Source organism: Falco biarmicus (assembly GCF_023638135.1).
Source record: "Falco biarmicus isolate bFalBia1 chromosome 13 unlocalized genomic scaffold, bFalBia1.pri SUPER_13_unloc_6, whole genome shotgun sequence".
In the NCBI taxonomy this organism is placed as follows: Eukaryota; Metazoa; Chordata; class Aves; order Falconiformes; family Falconidae; genus Falco; species Falco biarmicus.
The window spans coordinates 2623-24326 of record NW_026611661.1 but is presented as its reverse complement, the minus strand read 5'-3'; the positions used below and the strand labels follow the sequence as shown (position 1 = coordinate 24326).

Below are 21704 nucleotides of genomic sequence, written 5' to 3'. Positions count from 1 at the left end.
GCCGCTCTGCACGCCGGGAGGCGGTTGCTAAGCAACACCTGAGTGGTCCCGCGAGGCCGAGGCCTAGGTTAGGCCCGGAGGAAGGAGGAGGTGGGAAGCAGGGGGGTATAATTTATAGGAGAGATTTATTTGAAGAAATATTACAACATATAAAAACTACATAAAGTATCAATTCCCACTTATACAAAGCGGCCGATTATTTTCAATACAATGCGGCATAAAAACAGGGAGCAGGGCCCCAGGGCAGGGCTGGGACCTGAGGGTCCCACAGGGCTCGGCCGGGACCAGGGGGTCCCACAGGGCTCGGCCGAGGGTGGGGGAGGGGCCCGGGGTTGGTAGTAGAGTTTGACCATCACAGACAGCGGCAGAGACAGACACGAGCAGGGCCAGGGGGACAGGCTGGGGCAGCTCCCCACAGACCGGGAAATTGAAAACAAAACAAAAAACGAACAAAAAAAAACAGAAACAAAAAAAACCCCAAACAAATAAAAAAGGTTTAAAATAAATCAGTGCATGTTTGGGAGTCCTGGTGCTGGCGGAGAGGCTGCGCCTCAGTTGGCCATTTCCATGGTCTCCATCTTCTCCAGGGCGCTGGTTTCTGGGGAGAGAGGAGGGGGTGACGCTGCCGTACCCCACCCCAGGGGGACAGGATGGGATGGGGCCTGCAGCCCCCAGCCCGAAAGCAGGATGCTGAGAGGAAGGGGCTGGCGGCAGCTCCCGGTGCGGCACCACTTACCCGCTGTGTCTTCCCTCAGCTTCGCCAACACGCACGACTTGATCTCCAGCCCGATGGCTTTGGCTAGAGGAGGAGGCACTGCGTTACCAACCTGCGACAGAAGGAGGGTTACGCTGGGCGCCAGCTCCACCACAGGGATGCCGCCGGCGAGGGGTTCGCCACCAACGAGCCGCCGGCACTCACCTGTCTGTGCTTGTCGAGGATGTTTCCAAAGAGGCGGTAAGTATCGGGGAAGCCCTGGGAGCGGGCGCATTCCCTCACGCTCACCACCCGGTGCTGCTCCGGGTGCAGCACCCGACCCTACAGCAGCAAATAAAAAGAATCCAAGAGTCATGACCATAGTGGTCATTTGGCGTGGCCGCCGGCGACTCCAACCCTTCCCACCAGAGGGGACGGATACGGCAGCACCCACCTGCTTGCCCATGGGCTCAGGGTTGGTGACGGTGGTGCTGAAGAAGCCGTCCCACTCCAGGCGGCCGTAGAGCCCGGCCCAGTGGTTGTGCCGGTTGCCTGTATGCGGCAGGCACCAGGGAATGAGGGTGTTGAATTGTCGGTCCGCAGGGTCACAGGGCTTGCCTGGGGAGACGGAGAAGGTGAGGAAAGGGCTGAACAGGCAACCACAGGTGTGTTTTTAGGGAGCCATCACCCACCTTCGGCACAGGAGCAGACCCCCCGCAGCGCCCCGGAGCTGCTGCGGCCATTTTTCTTCTCGTGGTGCGTATACCGCAGCTTGCGCGTGGTCGTGCCGTCTGAGAGCCGCACCTCGATGTTAGGCAGGTCACGCCAATCAGAACCGGGGGCCAAGGGGATGTGTCTCATCCGGGCTGCAACCAGGGCGCTCATGTCCTGCCAATGACAAGCCCACCGTCACCGACGGCGGGGCAGGGGACACAGAGGGACACCGGTCACCCCCAGGAGCCCCAGTCCTCTCTGGGGAGAAGGCAGCCTGGCCCCCCTTGAGACCCCGGCATCCACACCTTGCAGATATGGTCCCTGAGGATGGGCTGATACTGAGAGCCCCGGATCTGCCGCTGGAACCAGGACTGGGGCTCGCCGTTGTAGGAGATCTCCAAGGCGGAGGCACCGTTCCTGATCTCCGGCAGGTCGGACATGGTGTCCCGCACGGTGATGGTGCGGAAGGGGCCAGAATACGTCCTGGGAGGAAGGAGGGAGCCGTGAGTAGCCGAAACCTCACCCTCGCCAGCCCCGGCACGGCAGCAAAGGCTCACCGGGTGATATTGCTAACAAACTTCTTGTCATCCACCACAACGCTCAGCTGACAGGCACGAGGCGCAAAGACATGCAAAGGCTCAGGGAACATGGGCAGCTTCTCGCCGGGAGCCGCGGCAAGGACGATGGCTCTCCGCCGCGTCTGGGCCACGCCGTACTGGCCAGCCTGGGAAGGAAGGACAACTCCTGAAAGGGCTGGAGCATCCCTGTCCAGTTTGTGCCCTCAAAGAGCTGGGAATATCCCCTCAAACCACCCAGAGAAGCCAAGAAGCAACGCAGCCAGCTGTTCCTGCACAAGGGATGGACCACGGCAGAGCCAGGTGAGAGGAGAAGGGTTTTCACCCCGCTTAATCACCTCGGGGTCACGCACCCACCCTACCTGTAGGACCCCGAAGGTGCACTGGTAACCCATGCGAACAAGGCAGCGCAAGGTGAGCTTCAGCACCATGGAACGCTTGAAGGACACAAAGTTCCTGACGTTCTCCAGAAGGAAAAACCGCGGTCTGTAGTAGTCGCAGTAGCTGCGAGGAGGGAAAAGAGACACGGGAGCAATGGCTGAGCGCAGGGTCCGCACCCCAACACAGCTCCTCGCCACCTCCCCTGCTCACCTGAGGAAGGAGACCACCAGGGAGTTCTTGAACTTGGAGTAGGTGCGGGAGTTGAAGCGGTTCATGCCGCTGAAGCCCTGGCACGGGGGACCACCGCACAGCATCTCCACGTCCCCCTTCTGCGGCAGCTTCTGCCCCAGCGAGTTGGTTTTCTCGCCAGACATGACCAGCTTCAGCAGGACGTTGCAATCCTCCGTGAAGACGGTAGTGCCGGGATTGTTCAGTCGGAAAGCCTGGGCGGCCGGCTCCCACATCTCGATGGCCCAGAGCGTCTCCGACACGCCTGGGGAGAGACAAAGCGGAGGATCTTGAGCCTGTGCGGAGGAGCAGAGCGCTGGCTCGCCCTCCCTGCTCCCGGCACATGCCAAACACAACTGTCAGCTCGGAGGAGCCGAGCGGGCAAGCTCGTCACCCCACCGCTGTCCCCGCTCTGCCGCTCACCTGCCTGGTGGAAGCCCTCAGACAGCCCTCCGCAGCCGGAGAAGACATCCAGGGTCCGCAGCTTGGGGAGCTTCAGCTCAGCCGGCTCCTGCTCGGCCTGCTCACAGCTCACCGACGACTTCCCTTTGCCTTTGCCTGCAAACACAGCCCCACTCGCATCAAAAAGCAAAGTCATTTCCTCCTCTCAGTGCTTACAAGGCAAATTCTTCTCCCTCTCCTCCACAACACTCCAAACATCAGCTTCGAGCACCTTTCAGCCCCTTAAGCGTTTCACTGCTGCTGCCAGAATCCGCCCCCTTGCCCTTGGAAGCCTCTCTTCTTTCCCCCCGCCATCCCTTTGCAGCCAGCAGCCCGTGGGCACAGGCAGAGCTTCTCAGGGTCAGCGGGGCACAGCGATAACGCAACAGGGCATCTCCCCGCGCCGGGAGAAGGGTACAAAGCCCTATGCTACGGAGCAACCAGCCCCTGGCAGAGGGTTGGCAAGAGAAAAAGCTTTGAGATCTCTCAGGGACCAGGTGCTCTCGCCACGAGGTTTATTTTTGAAAAGATTAGGTGCCTTCAAAAAAAAATAATAAAAAATAAAAAACCAGAGCTGCAGACCACATCGCTGCATCCTGCCAGAGCGTCGGAGCAAGGAGGAGGGCGCAGACACATCTGGTCGGTGCGGCAGGTCTTATCTCCGCTCGGCAGCGCTTAACGGCAAACACAAACCGGTTCACCCGCCCAAGACCTCTCCCCCTTGAGCAGACTTGCCTTTCCCTTTCCCCTTCCCCTTCCCTTTATTGCCAGAGCTCCGAGCGTGGTTGGGAGGATCTTCAAAGCTCTTGGTTTTTGCGTTGTAAGCCTGGGGAAAGAGAAAAAGTTCAGGACACTGGAACGTGAAGAATTTTTCTAGCTCAGGAACGACCGAGGCATTGCCAAGACCCCACGGGAGCTGCGAAACCAAAGGGCAGGACACAGGCGCAGTGTGGGGGCCTGTCACCTCCCTCTCAGTCACCTCCCAGAGCCGGGGTGGCCACCTGAGGGGCCAAATTTAGCCCCTCAGCTCCACGGGGAGCAGCTGCTCCAGCCGGTGACCCAGATTAAAGCTTCCTTTCTATCTGAGAGTCAAGTCCCCAGGAGGTTTCACCCAGCTCCAATCCTCGCTCTGCACAACACCCCCTCTGTGCAAGACACACGCGGGGCAGCAGGACAGCCCGTGCCAACACCTGTTCTGCTCAGCCCCTGGGGGCTCAGCACCCAGAGGGACACAGCCAGACCCGTCGAGCGCCGGGTCCCTCACCTCCAAGAAGTAGAAGCGGTCAAGCCCGCCGGCGGAGTAGTCCTGAATGCTCTCCGTCAGATCCTCCCCGTACACCACTGTGCAACGGCCCTGCACCGCACGGAAATCGACCGTCGTCTCCTCGTCGCTCCAGTACAGGAGGTTGATGTCCGCATGGTAGCTGGCTTTCATGGATTTGTGCGTGTTTTCGGGTCTGCAAGAGGAAAAAAAAAAAAAAAAAAAAAAAAAACCACCAGGAGGAAACGTTTTCAGCGAGATCCTCACCGCCATCCAGCCTCTGGCGCTCACACTGCTCTGTCTCCCCAGAGAGAGGAGGGTTTTTTTCCTCCAGCTGCACATGTTCACTGGCACGGCCCGGGCACAGCACCAAAGGGATGTTTTCTTTCACACCAACGGGAGTTTTTTGAGGGGGGGTCTTCTTAAAGGGAGGGGGAACCACCACCAGAGCTGGTAAGTGAATTTAAAGGCAGAGAGAGCTAAAGCGAGGAGCTGTTACGCTTGAAACACGCAGTCCCGAGCATCAGCACGTTCCTCTCCCGCTGCCAAGGCTCTTCACACACATCCCTCCGTGGTGGGGGGCGGGGGGGGATGACTAAGAGCCTGCAAATGTCTGGGTAAACACCCACGCCCTGGGATGGCGCTGGCGGTGTGGTACAGCACCGGGGGCTGAGCCCAAAGCGCCGCGGTAAGCCCCTTCGAGCAGCGCCCACACCGCGGCGGCTCAAGGCGCCTGGCTCCGATGCGACCTCGAGCTGATGGCGCAGAGCTTTTCCCAGCACCTGCGCTCTCAGGCCGGCCCTGCAGCCCACTTCGGGGCTGGGGGGTGGGGTGGGGGGAGGGCTGTGCACCCCCACAGACCCCAGCAGCGCCGCTCACCTGTAAAACTTCCAGATGTGCAGCTTGATGTCAGCCTCGTTGGGTTTGCCGTTGCTGCGGATGTTGCAGAAGATCTCTTTGATGCGGCCCACGCGGTAAGGGTCGGGAGCATCCAGGTTGCTGCCCTTGATGTACTCCGAGTACTTGCGGTAGTGCTCCGGGTGCAGCTCCTCATCCACCGCCTCCTTTTTGGGGCGCTTGGCTGGGCTGGCAGGTTTCATGCTGGGGAGATGGGGAGAAAAGGAAGTTGAGGTATCCCTTTCCCCCCCCCAAAAAATACCCTAACAGCACAGAGCATCCTCCCCCAGCGCTGCCTAGCCTGCCTGCTTCCTCCTCGACGGAAGGTGGGCACCAAGCCACCACGGCAGCACCGGCACCGAACCTCCCGCTCCACAGCGCAAGCGTTTTACATCCCATAACCGTGCCTGGCTGCAGTCTGGGGTGCCCTACATGTCGCTGCCCCGGCCCTCTTCCCAAAAATTTGCCATTTCTCCTCCGGTAATTACAGGCAGCAGGCAGGGTCTTGTTTCACCTTTCATCTACCCAGGCTCGCTCTTTTGGAAGAAAAAGTAACACGCAAAAGGATTCCGAGTCATCTGCCAAAATACAGCAGCTCAGCAATTGGGGTTGTCTGAGCAGGGAGAAGTCGCTCGGTTTAACGACGGGAGGAGAAATTGGGGTCAGAAGCACCTTGATTTTTAAGCTAAGCTTTTGGAAATAAGGGCGATGGGGTGCTTTGTTTACGGGTGGGATTTGCCACCCGCAGACTACGTCCTCTGCTACCAAAAGCTGGACCAAACAGCATCCTGAGAAGCGAGTAAACCGCCCCCCTGCGAGCACCAACCTGAAGGAAAAAGCTTCTGGCAGGAGGTAGACACCATCTCCCACCCTGTACTGCACTCCGTTCTTGGTGGCCATGGCGTAGAACATCTTCCCATCCCCTTCCTCCAAGGGCTCGGCCACTTTGGGTATCTCCTTGTGCCTTACCTCGTCCAGGCGCGTGCAGCTCATGCAGAACCTGTGGGAATGGGGACGGAACGCGGGGGTGGGGACCCTGCCAAAGCCAAGAAGCTCCGGCCACCCATTTTGGGCAAAGCAGACCCCCGAGCACCTCTGCCCCGCGCGCGCTCACTTGTATTTGTTGTCTTCCGTGGGCTGAGTTTTCGGCGGGGACTCGAATCGAGCGTACTCCTGGTCGTACCACATCTGATAAAAATAAGTTCTCCCGTCGTCTTCCACCATCTTGATCTCCATGTCCAGCCCGCCCTGCTAGGAGAGAGGTGTTCACAGGGATCGGTGACGCCGCTCACACCGGGCCAGCTCCGGGCCAGCGCCAAGGTTTGCAGGGCTGTCACCCACCTCCATGGACCAGTTCTCCGAGGGCGCCTTGTAGATCACTTTGACTTTGCCATGGATGTAGGAGAGCTGCATGTCCTCGCACTCGTCCACCAAGAAGAGCTCCAGGGGGTCGGAGGTGGCCCCCAGGACGGTGTCCGAGCCCGGGCAGAACCAGTGCGCGTGGAACATTTGGCCACTGCTGTCCTCCCACATGGCTGTCACCCTGAGGGGGAAGGAGCCAGGGTTACGAGGCACCAAAAAAGCTGCTCTGAGCCTCGCCAGAGCCGGAGAGCCCCCAGACAGCAGCACAGCCACGCAATTAGCGTTCTCTAATTGGGAAGGTCAGCTGTTCCCACGCACATCCACCCCAACAGGAGGCAGAAATTCAGCCCCTTCAGCAGCACGGCACCGACCTGGCGAGGTAGAGGGGCTTGGTGGGATCGTCGGGACTGACGGAGACACAGTCTCCCCACCTCCAGGGTCTCCGAGTCGATGCAGACCCTCTGGTAGTAGTCCTTCTTCCCATCGCTCTGCAGAAGCGGCGGGACAGCGGAGAACCCCGTTAAACCCCCCCACGCGGGCGAGCGACGCAGCCCAAGCACCCCCCCCCAGCGGGGTCCTGCCCAGCCTCACCTTGACGGGCTCCCCCACCCAGGAGATACGGCTCTTGTTCTGCTTCTTCTTCTGCCCTGCAGCATCTTCTTGGGCGAGGGCATCTCGGGGATGTTGTCATCTACCTCCTCGTCCTCATCAGCTTCCCGGACGGCCAGGTTGGGACACCTGGGGACACAGGGACCGGCATTGCAGCAGGGCAGGGGGCAGAGACCACGTTCCCTCTCTCCGGATGCGGAGAGGGTTTTGGTAGGAGACATCGCTGCCCGGGTGAGACGCACCTCCTCTGCAAACAAGCCTGCTTGCTCCGGCCGCTGCCCCCGAACTTCACCATGTTCTGGCAAGCTTTGCACTTCCCGCACTCGGGCTGCTGGCAGACCTGGAGCAGGGAGAAGGGACAGTGGAAACCCCTCAGGCAGGGACAGCGGGAAGCTCCGTGGCTTCTGGAAACAGCTCCCCCGCCCCAAAGGAGCGACCCCAGAGGGGGCAATTCATCTGGGATGGAAGGGACGGCAGGGGGATCGGGTCACTTCAGCGCCCCCCCCCCCCCCCCCATTACCTCGCAGACGCCACAGCGCCGGCGCTTCATGGCGTTCTCCTTGTCATCTTCCTTCTCGTCCTTCTCGATCTGCTCCGAGAAGAAGGTGTCGAAGATGAGGTACACCAGCTTGGTGGTGGTAGCTTTGGTGGGACCTTTGTCCTTGTCTATTTTGGTGGGGTGCCGGATGGCCTGCCGCCTGACAGCTCGCCTGTAACCAAGGGGACAGCGGTGAGAGGCGACTCCCTGCCTCAGATCGCTGACAGCTACAGCCACAAGGAACAGCCTGGCACCCAAGGAGGATCCCCAGGGAACAGAGCTCTCCCCAGGGCACCCAAGAGGCCAGGTCCACGGCAGGATCCCCTGACAGGATCCCCTGACAGGCACCCAGGAACGCGCTGTGGCTGGCACAGGGTCCCAAAAGGATGCTACAGCGGGGCAGGGAGCAAAGCCAGGCTCCGGGGACCCAACCCAGCGCCTTTCCTCGCTCAGGGAAGCACTAGGCTGAGAGTTTTTTCCAGTTTGGGGAGGATTTCTACTCCAGTTTCCCAGTGCTGCTCGTGCTACTGAGCATAAATCCTCAGATCATCCCAGCTGGGAACAAGCCAAAAGCTTTTCCTGGCAGGATCCCCCACGCAAAGCCGACGGGAACCAACCCGCCGGGCTCCTCCTGGGATGCACCGAAGCCAAGCGCCCCCCAAAAAGCGTGTCTACACGGGGCCACCGGGCTCACCTCTTCCCCAAGGTGACTCCAGCCAACTTGATCAAGTCCCTCATGCAGGGCGTGATGAGGACGGGGGGTTCGTCGCTGTCGCCGGCTTCGTCGTAGCTTTCCACCTGCTCCACCACAAACTGGGCATGTCGCAGGAGCGAGTCCTCTGTGAAGCGGTTGAAGTTCAGCCCCGCGGGAGGTACGGTGGTCTGCGAGGAGGGGTTGGTTAGGGAAAGGGTGCCGGAGCGACTCCCCCCCCCGGGGATGCCACCGCCGTTGGATTTTCACCTCGATTTTGTTGAGCAGATCCTCGTAGCTGACGTCGCGGTTGTTCTGCAGGAACTCGACGACGATTTTACTCATGTAGATCTTCTCTTGCATGAGGGCGAATATGGGGGCGTACTCCTCACTGGGCTCCATCAGGATGTAATCCGCGAAGGCTGCGGGTAGTTAAAATACCGGGAAATTTAGCGGGATTTCAGGATGAGCGAGTCCTGCCGGGAGGAAGACCAGCCCACCCACGCCGCTACAGCACCGAGACGTAAGTCTGCAGGGATGCTCTACCACGAGCCAGGACCCACGGGCACTCAGCTATCGCCACCAAAGCGAGGAGGGAGGGGGGACGCAAGGTGGGGTGCGCTATCCGTGCGCTAGCCTTCTCTTTTTGCTGTTCCCTGATTAGAAAACAAAGATAATCCAGGGTTTGGGTTTGGTTTTTTTTTTTTTCCTCTCACTACAAACTCCATTTGCTGATGCGCAGGAGAGTTAAGTCCTCTGATATCACCAGGGTTCCTTGCAATAACGGTGAAGGAAGGAAGCTTTTAAAGCCCCCAAAAATCAGCTGCTTCCCCCAAATAAGCTACAGGGGGGCGGGGGGGAAGCCAGCTGGGACACGGAGCCAAGGGCTGGCCGGGACTGGGCGTTCCTCCAAGACCTTTCTCAACACAAACCTGTCCAAAAAGCCTGGGGAGTAGAGTAAGAAAGCAACAGAGCCCCGCAACGGGGCCAAGAGGTCAAGAGCAAAGAGAAGACTCCCTCCGAGAGAGACCCTGACCCGGCCTCGCTTGTCCCAGCTCCGACAGCCTCACGCAGGGCGCTGCCAAGCAGCTGCGAGCTCAGCAAGCGGTTTTGTACGCGTTTAGGCGCCGCTGTGCTAAATAAACCCAGAGCCACGCGTCGGCACGGTCCTCCACCTCGCCCTGGGCTTGTGGGGCCGGTTCCCGGCAGCAGCGAAGTCCACGAAGCCAAATAAAGCTCCTTCACCAGCCGGATACATGATGGAGACTGTGATCCCAAGCCAGACGTGCTCCCCGAGCCCAACGCCCCCCCCATCCTCGCTCACTCACCTGTGGTGAAGCCGATCAAAGCCTTCTCCCCTCCATCGAACCATCGAACCCCGTAATCCACCAGGCGTTTATGGGTCCCAACTTCTTGGCTCTCACCCCACCTGAAAGCAAGAAAACCCCAATTTCAGCCTTCAGCACCCAAAAACACCCAAGCCCCGAGCGACTGCAGGATGCCAAATCGCCACCTGGACCCGCCTTCGTTTTGCGCAAGGCGTCAAGGCAAGATGTAAGGTGACAAACCGCCCCCGCCCCTGCGGCCCCCGAGGCTCCTCCGCGCCCGACTCACCGTCCAGACAAGGGTTATCGTCGTAGATGGGCTTCACGGCACCACTGAAATACAACTCGATGTTCCTCTCGATCAAGCCGGTGTCAAAGGGGCACAAGTGACCTCGCTTGTCGTAGACGCTGGCGAAGGACGGAGATGGGAGCTCGACGCCTTATCCCGGGAGGTTTGTCAATGTAGCAGGTTTTGAATCGCCTGCTTTCCGCCCGCCCCCCCCCTCACCTAAAAGAGGTGACTTTGTGCTGCGGCAGGTCCTCGTAGCTCTCAAAGCCATCTTCGTTGGCGTCGAAGAGGGACAAACGCTCGTCCGTCAGCATTTCTGGCTCCTCCAGCTACACCAAGGAGAGCAGACGTTGCTGAAGGAGCATTCCCGTTAGCGCCACAGCTCTCCCCGCGCCCGGAGAAGGAGCGTTAAATCCCTTACGGCATCATCAGGATCCCCTTGGAAGAATTTGAGGTCGGGATCATCGAGGTACTGCCTGCAGTCGACGCACTTGGGAGGGGGTGGTCTGCAAGACAAGGGAGGCTGCGTCAGCTTCTCCCTCCCCCCACGGTCCCGTTCGTTAGCGCAAACGAGGGTTTGTAAAGCACAACAGCGGCCGCTGCCCTGGCATTGAAAGCAGCTCCCCAAAACCAACCCCCCCAGCGAGGTTGGGAAGCTGGGTGGGCTGGAAACGGCTTTATCTTTCCCTTAGCCCAGCCCTTTAAAAGAGCTAAAAAATTTTAAAAAAATAAAAATAAAAAAGTCACCCTAAAACGCTGAGATGGAGGAAAACGAACTTACTTTAGCAGGTGTCGTAGTCTTAACCTGAGTAATTTCATCTTTTATCTCTGACCTGGGTGTAAAAAAGGTACAGAGGGATGAAGACAGCGGCGTAACATCGTCGTCCTCCCCGTCTCACCGAGGCCACGGCGGAGGGAAACAGCCCCAGGCCCAACGCAGGGCCTTCCTCCTCCTCCTCCTCACCCTTCTTTGGTTTCGATTTTAATCCTCTTCTCATCTTGCTCCTTGAGGGAGAAACGAAGGGGCGTGAGGGAGAGTGCGACGCCCTCCAAGACAGCACACCCAACCCCAGCGCCGCGGCGGCCCGGCAAAGCCGCCGGCAAAGCCCTCAGCTGCCCCCGGTGCCGGCACACACCTTGTCCTCCAGCTCCTCTTCCTCCTTCTCCACATTCATGGCCTCCTGCTTCACCTCCCCGTTCACCTCCTCCGATTTCCGTTTGTTGGACCCTAACGGTTTGTAAACGCAACGGATGAAGCAGAGGAGCCAACGGCACGAGGATCTGGGGCTCTCCCGGCCAGTCCCATCGAGAATCGCGACTTTTGGGAGCCCCGGGTGGCAGAGAGGAAGAAGAGGGCGAAGGCTCCCGCGGGGGGGATGCGGTAAAAGGAGGCAGAGGCCCCAGCCCTGCCACCAGACTGACCCTTTGGAGAACATGCTCAGGATGGTCGGCTGCCGGCCAGAGCTCCGAGTGACGCGGGGAACTGGCGGGAGACTCTGTTAGGGAGAGGACGAAGGGGCGCGTTAACGATGGGGACCCGCTGCCCTTCCCCCACCCAACACCCCACAGGGCTGGGACCACCGTGGGTGACAGCACCCCTTCTCCGGGCACCCCAGCATCCTGGTGGGACAAGGCAAGGAGACGCCAAAACCGTTCCTGGGGCCGGTGGGGGGTGGAACTCTGCACTCAATCCCTCCGGGAACCGTTGTGCTCCCAGTTGGTAATTAATAGCACTCAATTAATTCATTTAAATCTGTCGGGAAAGAGAACGGAAAAGCAAGTCGCCCCCGGCACCGCCATTACTTTTACTCTCCCCGTTGGAGCGGCTCCTCCTGGCCTTGCGCGCCCCGCGGTGTGGGGACCGATAAAGAGGAGGAGGAAGAGGTGGCTGCTTCCTCCACTGCTTCCTCCATCTCCATCGCGCTGTCTTCTTCCCCGTCGGGGCCCGGCTCGCTCCGAGTCCTCGTCACTCCCGTAGGCGCCGTTTTTTGGTGCAGCCATTGGATGCCTGCAACAGCGGCGCCGCGGCCCCATTCTCCACCGCCAGCTCTTGGTGCAGCAGGGCCTTCACCTTGGCCAGGTACCTCTCCTGGGAGGGGAGAGCAGCGGTTAAACCACCCGGCCACGGCGCTGCCACAACCCCAAAGCCACCAAAAAACGGGGCGGGGGGGGGTGGGGGGGGGGGGGGCAGGGGGTGTCTCACCTCCGAGAGCTCTTTGCAGCGGAGTTTGGCTTCCAGCTCACTCAACTGGTTCTGGACATCGGCTTGGAGGAAGCCATGGATGAGGCTCAGCTTCTCCTTGACGCACTCCTGCGGGGACGGAGGGGACGGCGTGGGGCGGGCGGCAGGGTGACGTTCCCCGCGGGGCTCGGTGGAGCGGCGTCTCCGTAGGCGGCCGGGCTGAGCCGAACCGCCGGTGGCTCCGAAAGCGGGCGCCGCTCACCCAGCTCGCGAGGACCCTCCCGAAAGGAGGTGACGGTGGGTTCCATATGACAACGGACAGCGCCGACACCGGGACTACGACCTCACCGGGTCCAGGGAGCTGGGCCAGCAAGGGAGACACGGCGGGGTCTCACTCGGCCAGCCCGCCACACCGTCCCCCCCGCCCCACGCCGTGGGGGCGCTGGACCCCCCCCCCCATCCTGGTGACGGCTGGGCAGCACCGCTGGATCGCAGAGTTATCCGGGCATCCAGGAGCCGGCTCCGGCGCCCTGCCGGCTCCCACCGCTGCGAGCCGGAGCATCCCCAGCCTGACGGCAGCACCCGGTGCGGGACCGGCGGGTGACGGCATGGGATGACGGCGCCCAAACCGGAGCAAAGCGTGGACGGAAATGCGGCTCCCGAGGATCCGGAGCCACTCACCTTCTCGCTCAGGCTGTCTTCATCCCTCTCCAAGTCCTGCAGCCTGGAAAAGAAGAGAGTTGGGGGTTTCACCGTGCTCCACCGACGAGGTTATGATGCGGGGGGGCGGGGGGGGCAACCGGGACGGCCCCCCCCAATCGCTTTGACGGCTCTAGAAGTGGCACCTGGCGAAGGAGCGGCGCAGGCCACGGGCCGCAACGTGCGGCCAGACACGCTCGGAGCAAGGGGGATGCTCAGCTCCCAGGCGGGGGAATAAGGGGGGGGCTGCTAGCAGGACGCCGGAGCCCAAGGGACCCCCCCACACACACACACAGGGTAATGGCGGAGGCTCGTTGCCCACCCGTACCCCACCCCGGCAAAAAAGCCAGCGGGAGGAGAAGCCACGTGTCACGGTGGCACAAAGCGGCGACCGAGGGTGGGGGGGAAGCGGCTGGCGCTACCCCCTGGGCGGCGGGGACAGCCCCCAGCCCCACGGTGAGGAGGAAACACCGGAGCTCCCCCACCCCCCACCCCAATTCACCGTGGCTCTCCCAACTGAAACGGGGAGCCCAGCTGCCAGAGCGGGGCCACGCGGCCACCGGTCCCCCCGGGCCACGGGATGGGACCTCGCCGGTGCCACCGGGACGTTGGTTCCCATCTCACCTCCGGCCGCTCGGGGTTGTTTTGGTTTCCTACCCTCACGACGCCGCCAGTTCCTTCAAACCGGAGCTAAGGGGGGAAGGGGTCCCCCAACGCCACCCACCCCCCTAAAAAAAAAAAAAAAGGGGGGGGGGGGGGGACAGGGGGGATAAAACCCGTCTGACACCTGGCTTTGAGGACGGCCACGCAGCGGGAGACCCCCGGCAACCGGGAAAAAGTCGGGGCGCAGGGGGGCTGTGCCACAGCAGAAGGGGGGAGCCAAACCGGAGAATGGCTTGAGCGCAGCGGGGGGGGGAAGGTGGGGGGGAGTGGGGGGGAGTGGGGGGGCCCCCCCCCCTTCCCGCTGGCCAGGGGATGCCGGGAGGCAAGCGGAAGGGACAATAGCCGGCGGGGGAGGACGGCGCAGGAAACACCAAACCTTCCGTGCCCCCCCCCCAAACCTTCCATGTGCCCCCCAAACCTTCGTGCGTCGTCATCCCCCCCCAAACCTTCCATGTGCCCCCCAAACCTTCTGTGCGTCGTCCCCCCCCCCCAAACCTTCCGTGCGTCGTCGTCCCCCCCCCCAAACCTTCCGTGCGTGTCCGTCCCCCCCACCCCCTGTCTGGGGGGTGGGGGGGACGTGGGGATGGTGCTGGAGCCCTCCGGAGCCAGGCGGGGGATGGCTCAAGACCCCCAACCCAATCTCCCCCCCACGCCCCACTCCCCCCCACCCCCCCTCCAGGCAGGGATTTGTGCCATCCCCGCCCCCCCCCCCGAAAAGATGGGGGGCTACTGAGGGTCGTGCCCCCCCCCCGCCAAGTGGCTGGTTGCGCCTTCGGTCCCTGCCCCGAGCGGCAGCGTGGGGACAAAGCCACGCGGGGGGCAAGGCCAGGCGCCCCCACCGCCACGTGGGGCCGAGCTGTGGGGCAGCAACACCCTGGTGGCCCCCCCACCCCCGAGGGAGCCCCCCCCCCATCAGCTGGGGGCAGAGGGGGCTGCGGGGACCCCCGGTGCAGTGCTGAGCCGTGGTGGGGCTCGCCAAGGGGCAGGGGGGCTACGGAGCGCGATGCTGGGGGGGCGGTGTGAGTATGGGGGGGGCGGGGGCGGGGGGCTATGCGATGGGGGGGCTCAGAGCACTGCATGGGGGGTCAAGGAGAGCTGGGGGGGTCTGTGCGATGGCTGGGGGGGCTCAGGGCAAGGGGGGGGCGGGTCAGGGGAGTGCAGGGCTGGGGGGCTCAGCACGCTGCAGGGGGGTCAGGGCAGTGGGGGGGGCTCAGGGCACTGCATGGGGGAGTCGAGGAGTGCTGGGGGTTCTGTGCGATGCCTGGGGGGGCTCAGGGCAGTGCACGGGGGGGGCAGGGCAGTGTGGGGGGGTCAGGGAGTGCTGGGGGGTCTGTGCGATGCCTGGGGGGGCTCAGGACACTGCACGGGGGGGCAGGGCAGTGTGGGGGGGTCAGGGAGTGCTGGGGGGTCTGTGCGATGCCTGGGGGGGCTCAGGGCAGTCACAGGGGGGGTCAGTGCTGGGGGGTGTCAGGGCCAGCCAAGGGGGCCAGTGCAGTGCAGGGGGTGCCAGGGGAGGGGGGGGGCGGGGGTGTCAGGGCCCGGGCAGGGGGTGCCAGGGCTGGGCTGGGGGTGTCAGGGACGGAACAGGGGGGCTGGGGGGTGTCAGTGCCCGGCCAAGGGGTGTCAGGGCTGGGGGAGGGGGGCAGGGCCGGGGGGGGGGGGGCAGGGCCCGACCAGGGGGTGTCAGGGCCGGGCCGGGGGGCGTGTCAAGGCCCCGTCAAGGGGTGTCAGAGCCGGGGGGTGCCAGGGCCGGAGGGGGGGGAAGGGGGGAGGGGGCAGAAGACGCGGGGGGGCTGGGGCTGTCAGTGTCTGGCCAAGGGGTGCCAGGGCCGGGGGGTGGGGGCTGGGGTGTGTCAGGGCCCGGCCAGGGGGTACCAGGGCTGGGGGGGGCGGGGTTTGGGCAGGGCTGGGGGTGCCAAGGCCGGGGCGGGGGGGCTGGGGGGTGTCAATGCTGCTCCGGGCCGGCGGGTGCCAAGGCCGGAGGGGGGGCTGGGGGTGTCAGTGCCAGGGCCGGGGGGGCGTCAGGGCCTGGGGGGGCGGGGCCGCGGGGTGCCAGGGCCGCTCCGGGCCGGGGGGTGCCGGGGAGCGTGGGGGCGGGGGGGTGCCAGGCCGGGCCGGGGGGCGCCCCGGCGGGGGGCCGGGGGTGCCGGGGACTCACCGTCGGCGCAGCTCGGCGGGCAGCGGGGCCGGGGGCAGCGGCGCGGCCCGGGCCGGCATCGGGGCGGCGGCGGCGGGAGCGGCGGGGCCGGGCGGCGGATTCGCGCGGAAACCAGCGGCGGGGGCGGGGCGGCGCCGGGCCAGACCATGGCAGCGGGGGCGGGGGGGGGCGGGCGAGACCACTGCGGCGGGGGAGGGGGGCAGGACAGACCATTGCGGGCCGGAGCCCGGGGGGGGGGCGGGGGGGGGTGTGGGGGGGTGTGTGGGGAGGCGCCTGCGGGGGGGCGGGCAGAGAGGGGACCCCCCCGGCCGAGGGGCCGCGGGCCGGGCGCGGGGCGGTACCTGTCCGGGGGCGGCGGAGCGGGGCGGCACGGGCGGGCGCCGCACGGAGGGGCCCGGCCGGCGGGAGGGGCCGCCCCGGGGGGGGGCGGACCACTGCGGGGCGGGGGGGGACGGGGGGACGTACCACTGCGGGGCGGGGGGGACACGGGGGCACGTACCACTGCGGGGCGGGGGGCGACGTAACACTGCGGAGCCGGGGGGTGGGGGGAACAGGGGAACGTACGACTGGGGGGGGGGGGGGGGAGACGGGAGACAGACACAGGGGAACGTACCACTGCGGGGGGGGGGACGGGGGGACGTACCACTGCGGGGCGAGGGGGGGACAGGGGGACGTACCACTGCGGGGCGGGGGGATGTACCACTGAGAGGTGGGGGGGACGGGGAGACGTACCACTGAGAGACGGTGGGGACGTACCACTTTGGGGGGGGAGGGGGGGGAGGCGGAAGAACGTACCATTGCGGGGCAGGGGAGGGACAGGGGAGACGTACCACTGCGGGGCCGGGGGTGAGGTGGAGGCACGTACCATTGCGGGGTGGGGGGGGACGACAGGGAGGACGTACCACTGCGAGTTGGGGGGGGGGATAGGGGGATGTACCACTGAGGGCTGGAGGGACACGGGTCAGAGCACCGCAGGGATGGGGGGTGGGGCAGGCCCTAGCACAGCGGGTATGGGCTGTACCACTGTGGGAAAGGGGTGGATGGTCTGTACCACTGCTGGGATGGGGGTGTGGGCTGTACCACCGGGGGACAGACGGGGTAGCACAGTGGAGATTGGCGGGGGGGGGGGGGGGGGGGGGACGACGGACGACGGGACGGGACGACAGGCTGTACCATGGCGGGGGGGGGGGACAGGCTGTACCATGGCAGGGTTGGGGGGGACAGGCTATACCATGGCAGGTCTGGGGGAGGGCCCAGGCTGTACCATGGCAGGTCTGGGGGGGACAGGACGGGGACAGGTGCAGCCCCAGGGCTGCCCTACACCCCCCCAGCACCCAGTGACCCCCCAGCGTGGGACCCAGACCCCTGCTCCCCCCCAGCCTCAGCAGCCAGGAGACCACCGGCACCGGATCAGCCCCTTGCTGGGGAGCTCGAGCCCCCTTTTGGTGGCCCCAAAAGAGCGGCCAGGGCCCCTCCAGCTCCCGCCTCGTCTGGTAATGAATCACAGCAGTTCCCGCGGGATTCCCCCATTCATCACCAGCCGTGGGGCTCCGCCGGCCGGGTGGGGGGCCCAGGGCCCGGTACCCGGTGGGGGGCCCGGTTCCACACAGCCCCACCCGTGGCGATGGGCGAACGGCGGCGCATCCCACTCCCCATCGTCCATGGAGGCGGCCGGGGATCGGGGATCAGTGCCAGGCCCCGGCGCTGCGGGGGCGACCGAAACACCGCGGGTCATTGCCGGGGCGCCTGCGGGGTGCCAGGATGGGGACCCGTCCCGACGGTGGCGGCGGGGGAAAACGAAACCCCCTCCCCCACCCCCCCTCGCTTCCTCTGCACCCTCCAAGGGAGGAAACGGGGCCAAATTAGGGCACCAAAAAATTCGGTGCCGGCACCGGCACACCGAGCCCAAACCGGCACCCGGGACAACCAAGCCCGGGGTTGGGGCGACTGTAAGAGCACGAGTGGGGGTCCGCAGGGTCCTGGGGGGAGCCACGTGTCCCCTCGCTTCCCCCCCCCGCCCCAGGGTTTCCCCGAAACACCGCCAGCCGCCGTGGGGAAGCAGCTGCGGTTGAGGCTGCAGCCGTGTGAGACGGGGGCGAGGAAGCGCCGGCACCCAGCCCCAGCCGGGCCCTGGGAGCCCCAGACCCCCACCCATGGGTGCTGGCACCGGGAAGCCGGGGCAAAGCACCCATCCCCCTTCTCGGTGCAGGGAAGATGCTGGGCTGCGCTCCCGGGTCTCTAAAAGCCGCCGAGCGTTGAACATCCCCATCCAGCCAAATGTCGGGTGCCCCGCCCCCCCCAGCCCCCTCCCCACCAGAAATCAGGGGGGAGCCCGGTGGTCCCCAGCCCAGGAAGGAGGCGGAGGCAGGTGGAGAAGCACCGTTTTAATAAAACCATCGCCCCTTGTGTGGGGGTCGCTGGGGATGGAGGGGGGGCTCCTGGGGTGGGGGTGGGGGGGGCACTGGGACCAGGCAAAGCCCCGGCGGAGCCAGCCGCAACGACCCCCCCTCGCCTCCTCCGCGCGCCAGCACGCGGCGGGACCACGGAGCAGGGTGGGAGGACACGGGTGTCCCCGTGTCATCGTCCTCCCCACCCCACCCCCCTCAACGGCGAGCGCCCCAGGCCCGGCTTTCCCCAGGAAACCCCCCCAAACTCCTCCGGCTGCAGCAGCGGTCGGAGCCACCCACGGTGTCGGGGAGCAGCCGGGAGCAGAGGATTTGCCACTGGCGCCAGGGGGGTGCCGGGGGGGGGGGAGGGGCCCCAAGACCCGTCCGACAGGTCCCACGGGGGCCCCAGGGCTCGGGCAGGGCGTGGGAAGAGCAACACGCGTGCTCGCGCACACGCAAGACGGCGCACGCGTGCACCGGTCACGGTCATCCCGGCCGGAGCATCGGCATCGCCGCCGGGGATGCCAGCGGGAGGGATGCTGGGGGGGTGGATGCCCGGGGGGGGGGGAAGGGGGGAGGGGGGGGAATGCCCGAGATGAAGGTGCAGTTGTCCATCCGTACCTGGAAAAATTCCCACCTTGATCCCACTCACCGCCCCGGCAGTGGGGCAGCCGTGGGGCGGCCGTGGGGTGGCCGTGGGGACCCCCTAGACGGAGGTGTACACTCGCGGGTGATGGGCGAGGTGGGTAACTCGTATTTTGGGGTGCAGCGGTTCCAGCGAGCTGGAGGTGCGGAGCGGGAAGCCGCAGCGGCCGGGGGCTGGTCCCGGCGCCCAGCACCGCAGCAGCATAGCACCCGCTAGGAATTCCCGGCGCATGTCCTTGCTGCGCAGCGTGTAGATGATGGGGTTGGCGGCAGAGTTGAGGGTGGCAAAGGCAAAAAAATAGTTCGCTTTATAAAGGATCCGGCACGCCCGGACGGGGCAAGAAGCGTCCATGAGGAGGATGATGAAGGCCGGCAGCCAACAGATGATGAAGGCTCCCAGGACGATGGTGACCGGTCTTGAGCAGGGCCAGGGTCTGGGCGGTGGCGATCTCGGCGTGGCTGGAGCGCACGATGCAGTAGATGCGGCTGTAGAGCCGACGATGGCGAGGAGGATGAGGGTGAAGATGGTGATGACGAAGAGGACGTAGCGTTTGGAGTAGAGGGGGAGGACGGTGGAGCAATCCCGCAGGTCGCTCATGCAGTTCCAGCCCATGATGGGGAGGCTGCCGATGGCCGCCGCGATCACCCAACAAGCCCCGATGAGCAGCACCATCCGGCAGTTCTTGTCGCTGCTGTAGACCTTGACCTTGGTGATGGCCACGTGGCGCTCGATGGCGATGGCCAACAAGCTGAAGACGGAGGCGGCCAAGGTGGCGAAGGCCGTGCCCTCCCGCACGAACCACTGCACCGGCGTCAGGTTGAAGGTGGCGGCTCCGGAGAATAAAATGTTGGCCATGAAAGCCAAGCGGCTAGAAGATCGGAAAAAGCCAAATTCCCGATGAAGATGTACATGGCCGAGTGAAATTTCTTGTTGCGGCAAACGGAGATGAGGACCAGCAGGTTCTCCAGCACGATGAAGCAGCACAGGACGATGATGAGGATGGAGACCACCCAACGGGAGGTGCTGGGGGGGCTTTCGGAACCTTCCTTGGTGTAGTTGTAATGTTCTCGGATCTTCTCCGTGTTAAAATATTCCTTGTAGATGCTCCCCATGGTTCCTCGCCCGCGCGTCGCCCGTCCCGCCACCCTCAGCGCTGCCGGGACATGATGCCGGGGCCACGGTGACCTACAGGGGTGGGGGGTGGGGGAGAAAGATGGGGGTGGGAAGGGTGCCGGGGTCCCTCGGGTGACCACAGCTGGGTGGCACATCTGGTTGGGTGACAGCCAGGGTCCCCCCGCGCCGGCAGGGCAGAAATGACTCAGAAAGGAAATCCTGGTGGTGGGCGAGGAGGTGGGACCAGGACCTGGGGGGGGGATGGGACACCCTGGGGTGACCACGGGGGGGGGCACCACGGGGGATGGGGGGTGCGGGGGGGGTGAAGGCCTGGGTGTCTTCCCTGGGGTGGGCAGGACCCCCCGGCACCGGCTTGGGGGGAGGGGGGGTGGGGAGGCAGTGGTGACCCCACCTTGGGGGGGGTGGGGGGCACCTCGTGTTGCCCCCCCTCGATTTGGGAGGGGTCTCTGCATCTGCCCAGTTAGGATGGGGCACCCAGTACCATCGTGTGTGTGTCCCAGTTAGGGACGCGGCACCCTGTACTCCCATGTCCCCCTCCCCAGTTAGTGATGGGGCACCCAGTACCGCGTCCCCCAGGGAGGGACAGCCGGTGGTACCGTCGCCCCCCCCCCACATTAAGGACGGGACCCCCGTTAGGCCCTTCCCCGCCCCCCCCCCCAGTGGTACCGGGACCCCAGAGGGGAGCGGGTGGGTGCGGGGCTGGACTGAGATCGGGGGGGCGGGGGGGAAGGAGCCCCGCGCCCCCCCGCACCTGCAGCCCTCCCGGTGGGGTCCCCGTGCCCTCCCGGTTGGGTCCCGGTGCCGCTCCCCGGTGCCGCCCCCCGGTGGGGTCCAGATGCCCTCCCGGTGGGGTCCCGGCGCCCTCCCGGTGCCGCCCCCGGTGCCGCCCCGGTGCTGCCCCCCGGTGTGGTCGCCGTGCCCTCCCGGCGGGGTCCCGGTGCTGCCCCGGTGGGGTCCCGGTGCCCTCCCGGTGCCCTCCCGCCGCCCCCCACCCCCCCGAGCGCTGCCTCCCGCCGCCGCCCGGGCCCTTGCGCAGCCGCGCCCGGTGCCGGGGCACGGCCCCTCGCTCCCCCCGCCCCGGGACCCCCCCCTCGCCCTCCCCCCCGTCCCCGGTACCGGGAGGAGCCGCCGCCCCCAGCCGAGGCACCGGGCACCGCGGAGCATCCGCCGCTTCCCGTTCCTCGCCCGCCCCCGGTCCCGCTGCGGCGGCCGCCGGGCGGAGCCTGCGCCGGGGGGGCGGGCGGGGCGGGGGGCGCGGGGACCCCCGGGAGTCCCAACCGGGAACCGCCTCGGGAGCCTGGACCGGGAATCGCACCGGGATCTTGCATCGGGACCGTGCCCCGGGATCCTGCCCGGGGAGCCCCAACAGGGACCGGCCCCGGGATCCTGTCCCGGGAGCCCCAACCGGGAATCGCACCGGGATCCTGCCCCGGGAGCCCCAACCGGGATCCTACCCCGGGAGCCCCAACCGGGAGCCCCAACCGGGAATCGCACCGGGATCCTGCCCCGGGAGCCCCAACAGGGACCGGCCCCGGGAGCCCCAACCGGGAATCGCACCGGGATCCTGCCCCGGGAGCCCCAACAGGGACCGGCCCCGGGATCCTGTCCCGGGAGCCCCAACCGGGAATCGCACCGGGATCCTGCCCCGGGAGCCCCAACCGGGAGCCCCAACCGGGAATCGCACCGGGATCCTGCCCCGGGAGCCCCAACCGGGATCCCGAATCGGAACCTTGCACTGGGAACCGGTCTCAGGATCCTGGGCCGGGATCCTGAACCAGCACCCTGCACTGGGATCCTGCCCCGGGATCCTCCCCTGGGATTTTGCCCCAG

At 65.3% G+C, this 21704-nt stretch overlaps 2 protein-coding genes across 2 annotated transcripts; both read right to left on the bottom strand.

Moving 5' to 3' along the window:
- Positions 1 to 106: 106 nt before the first annotated feature.
- DNMT1 (DNA methyltransferase 1) lies at positions 107 to 15845 on the bottom strand. The gene is given in 40 exon segments (XM_056325964.1): positions 107 to 622; positions 737 to 827; positions 920 to 1036; positions 1149 to 1312; positions 1387 to 1582; positions 1714 to 1891; positions 1966 to 2132; positions 2346 to 2487; positions 2575 to 2857; positions 3016 to 3150; positions 3769 to 3859; positions 4298 to 4490; positions 5174 to 5395; positions 6018 to 6191; positions 6306 to 6439; positions 6533 to 6734; positions 6925 to 6980; positions 6982 to 7041; positions 7145 to 7197; positions 7200 to 7291; positions 7405 to 7502; positions 7683 to 7872; positions 8395 to 8582; positions 8662 to 8813; positions 9720 to 9765; positions 9768 to 9820; positions 10006 to 10124; positions 10225 to 10334; positions 10427 to 10511; positions 10779 to 10838; positions 10970 to 11010; positions 11142 to 11235; positions 11431 to 11483; positions 11485 to 11501; positions 11809 to 11851; positions 11853 to 11944; positions 11992 to 12094; positions 12209 to 12316; positions 12869 to 12911; positions 15708 to 15845. Coding segments are annotated over 40 exon segments (4575 nt in total). The 5' UTR covers positions 15767 to 15845; the 3' UTR covers positions 107 to 551.
- Positions 15846 to 16922: 1077 nt separating this feature from the next.
- Positions 16923 to 21376, bottom strand: S1PR2 (sphingosine-1-phosphate receptor 2). Its single transcript, XM_056325967.1, is given in 6 exon segments — positions 16923 to 18952; positions 18954 to 19151; positions 19153 to 19235; positions 19238 to 19606; positions 19609 to 19925; positions 20991 to 21376. Coding segments are annotated over 6 exon segments (1389 nt in total). The 5' UTR covers positions 21203 to 21376; the 3' UTR covers positions 16923 to 18742.
- Positions 21377 to 21704: the final 328 nt, after the last annotated feature.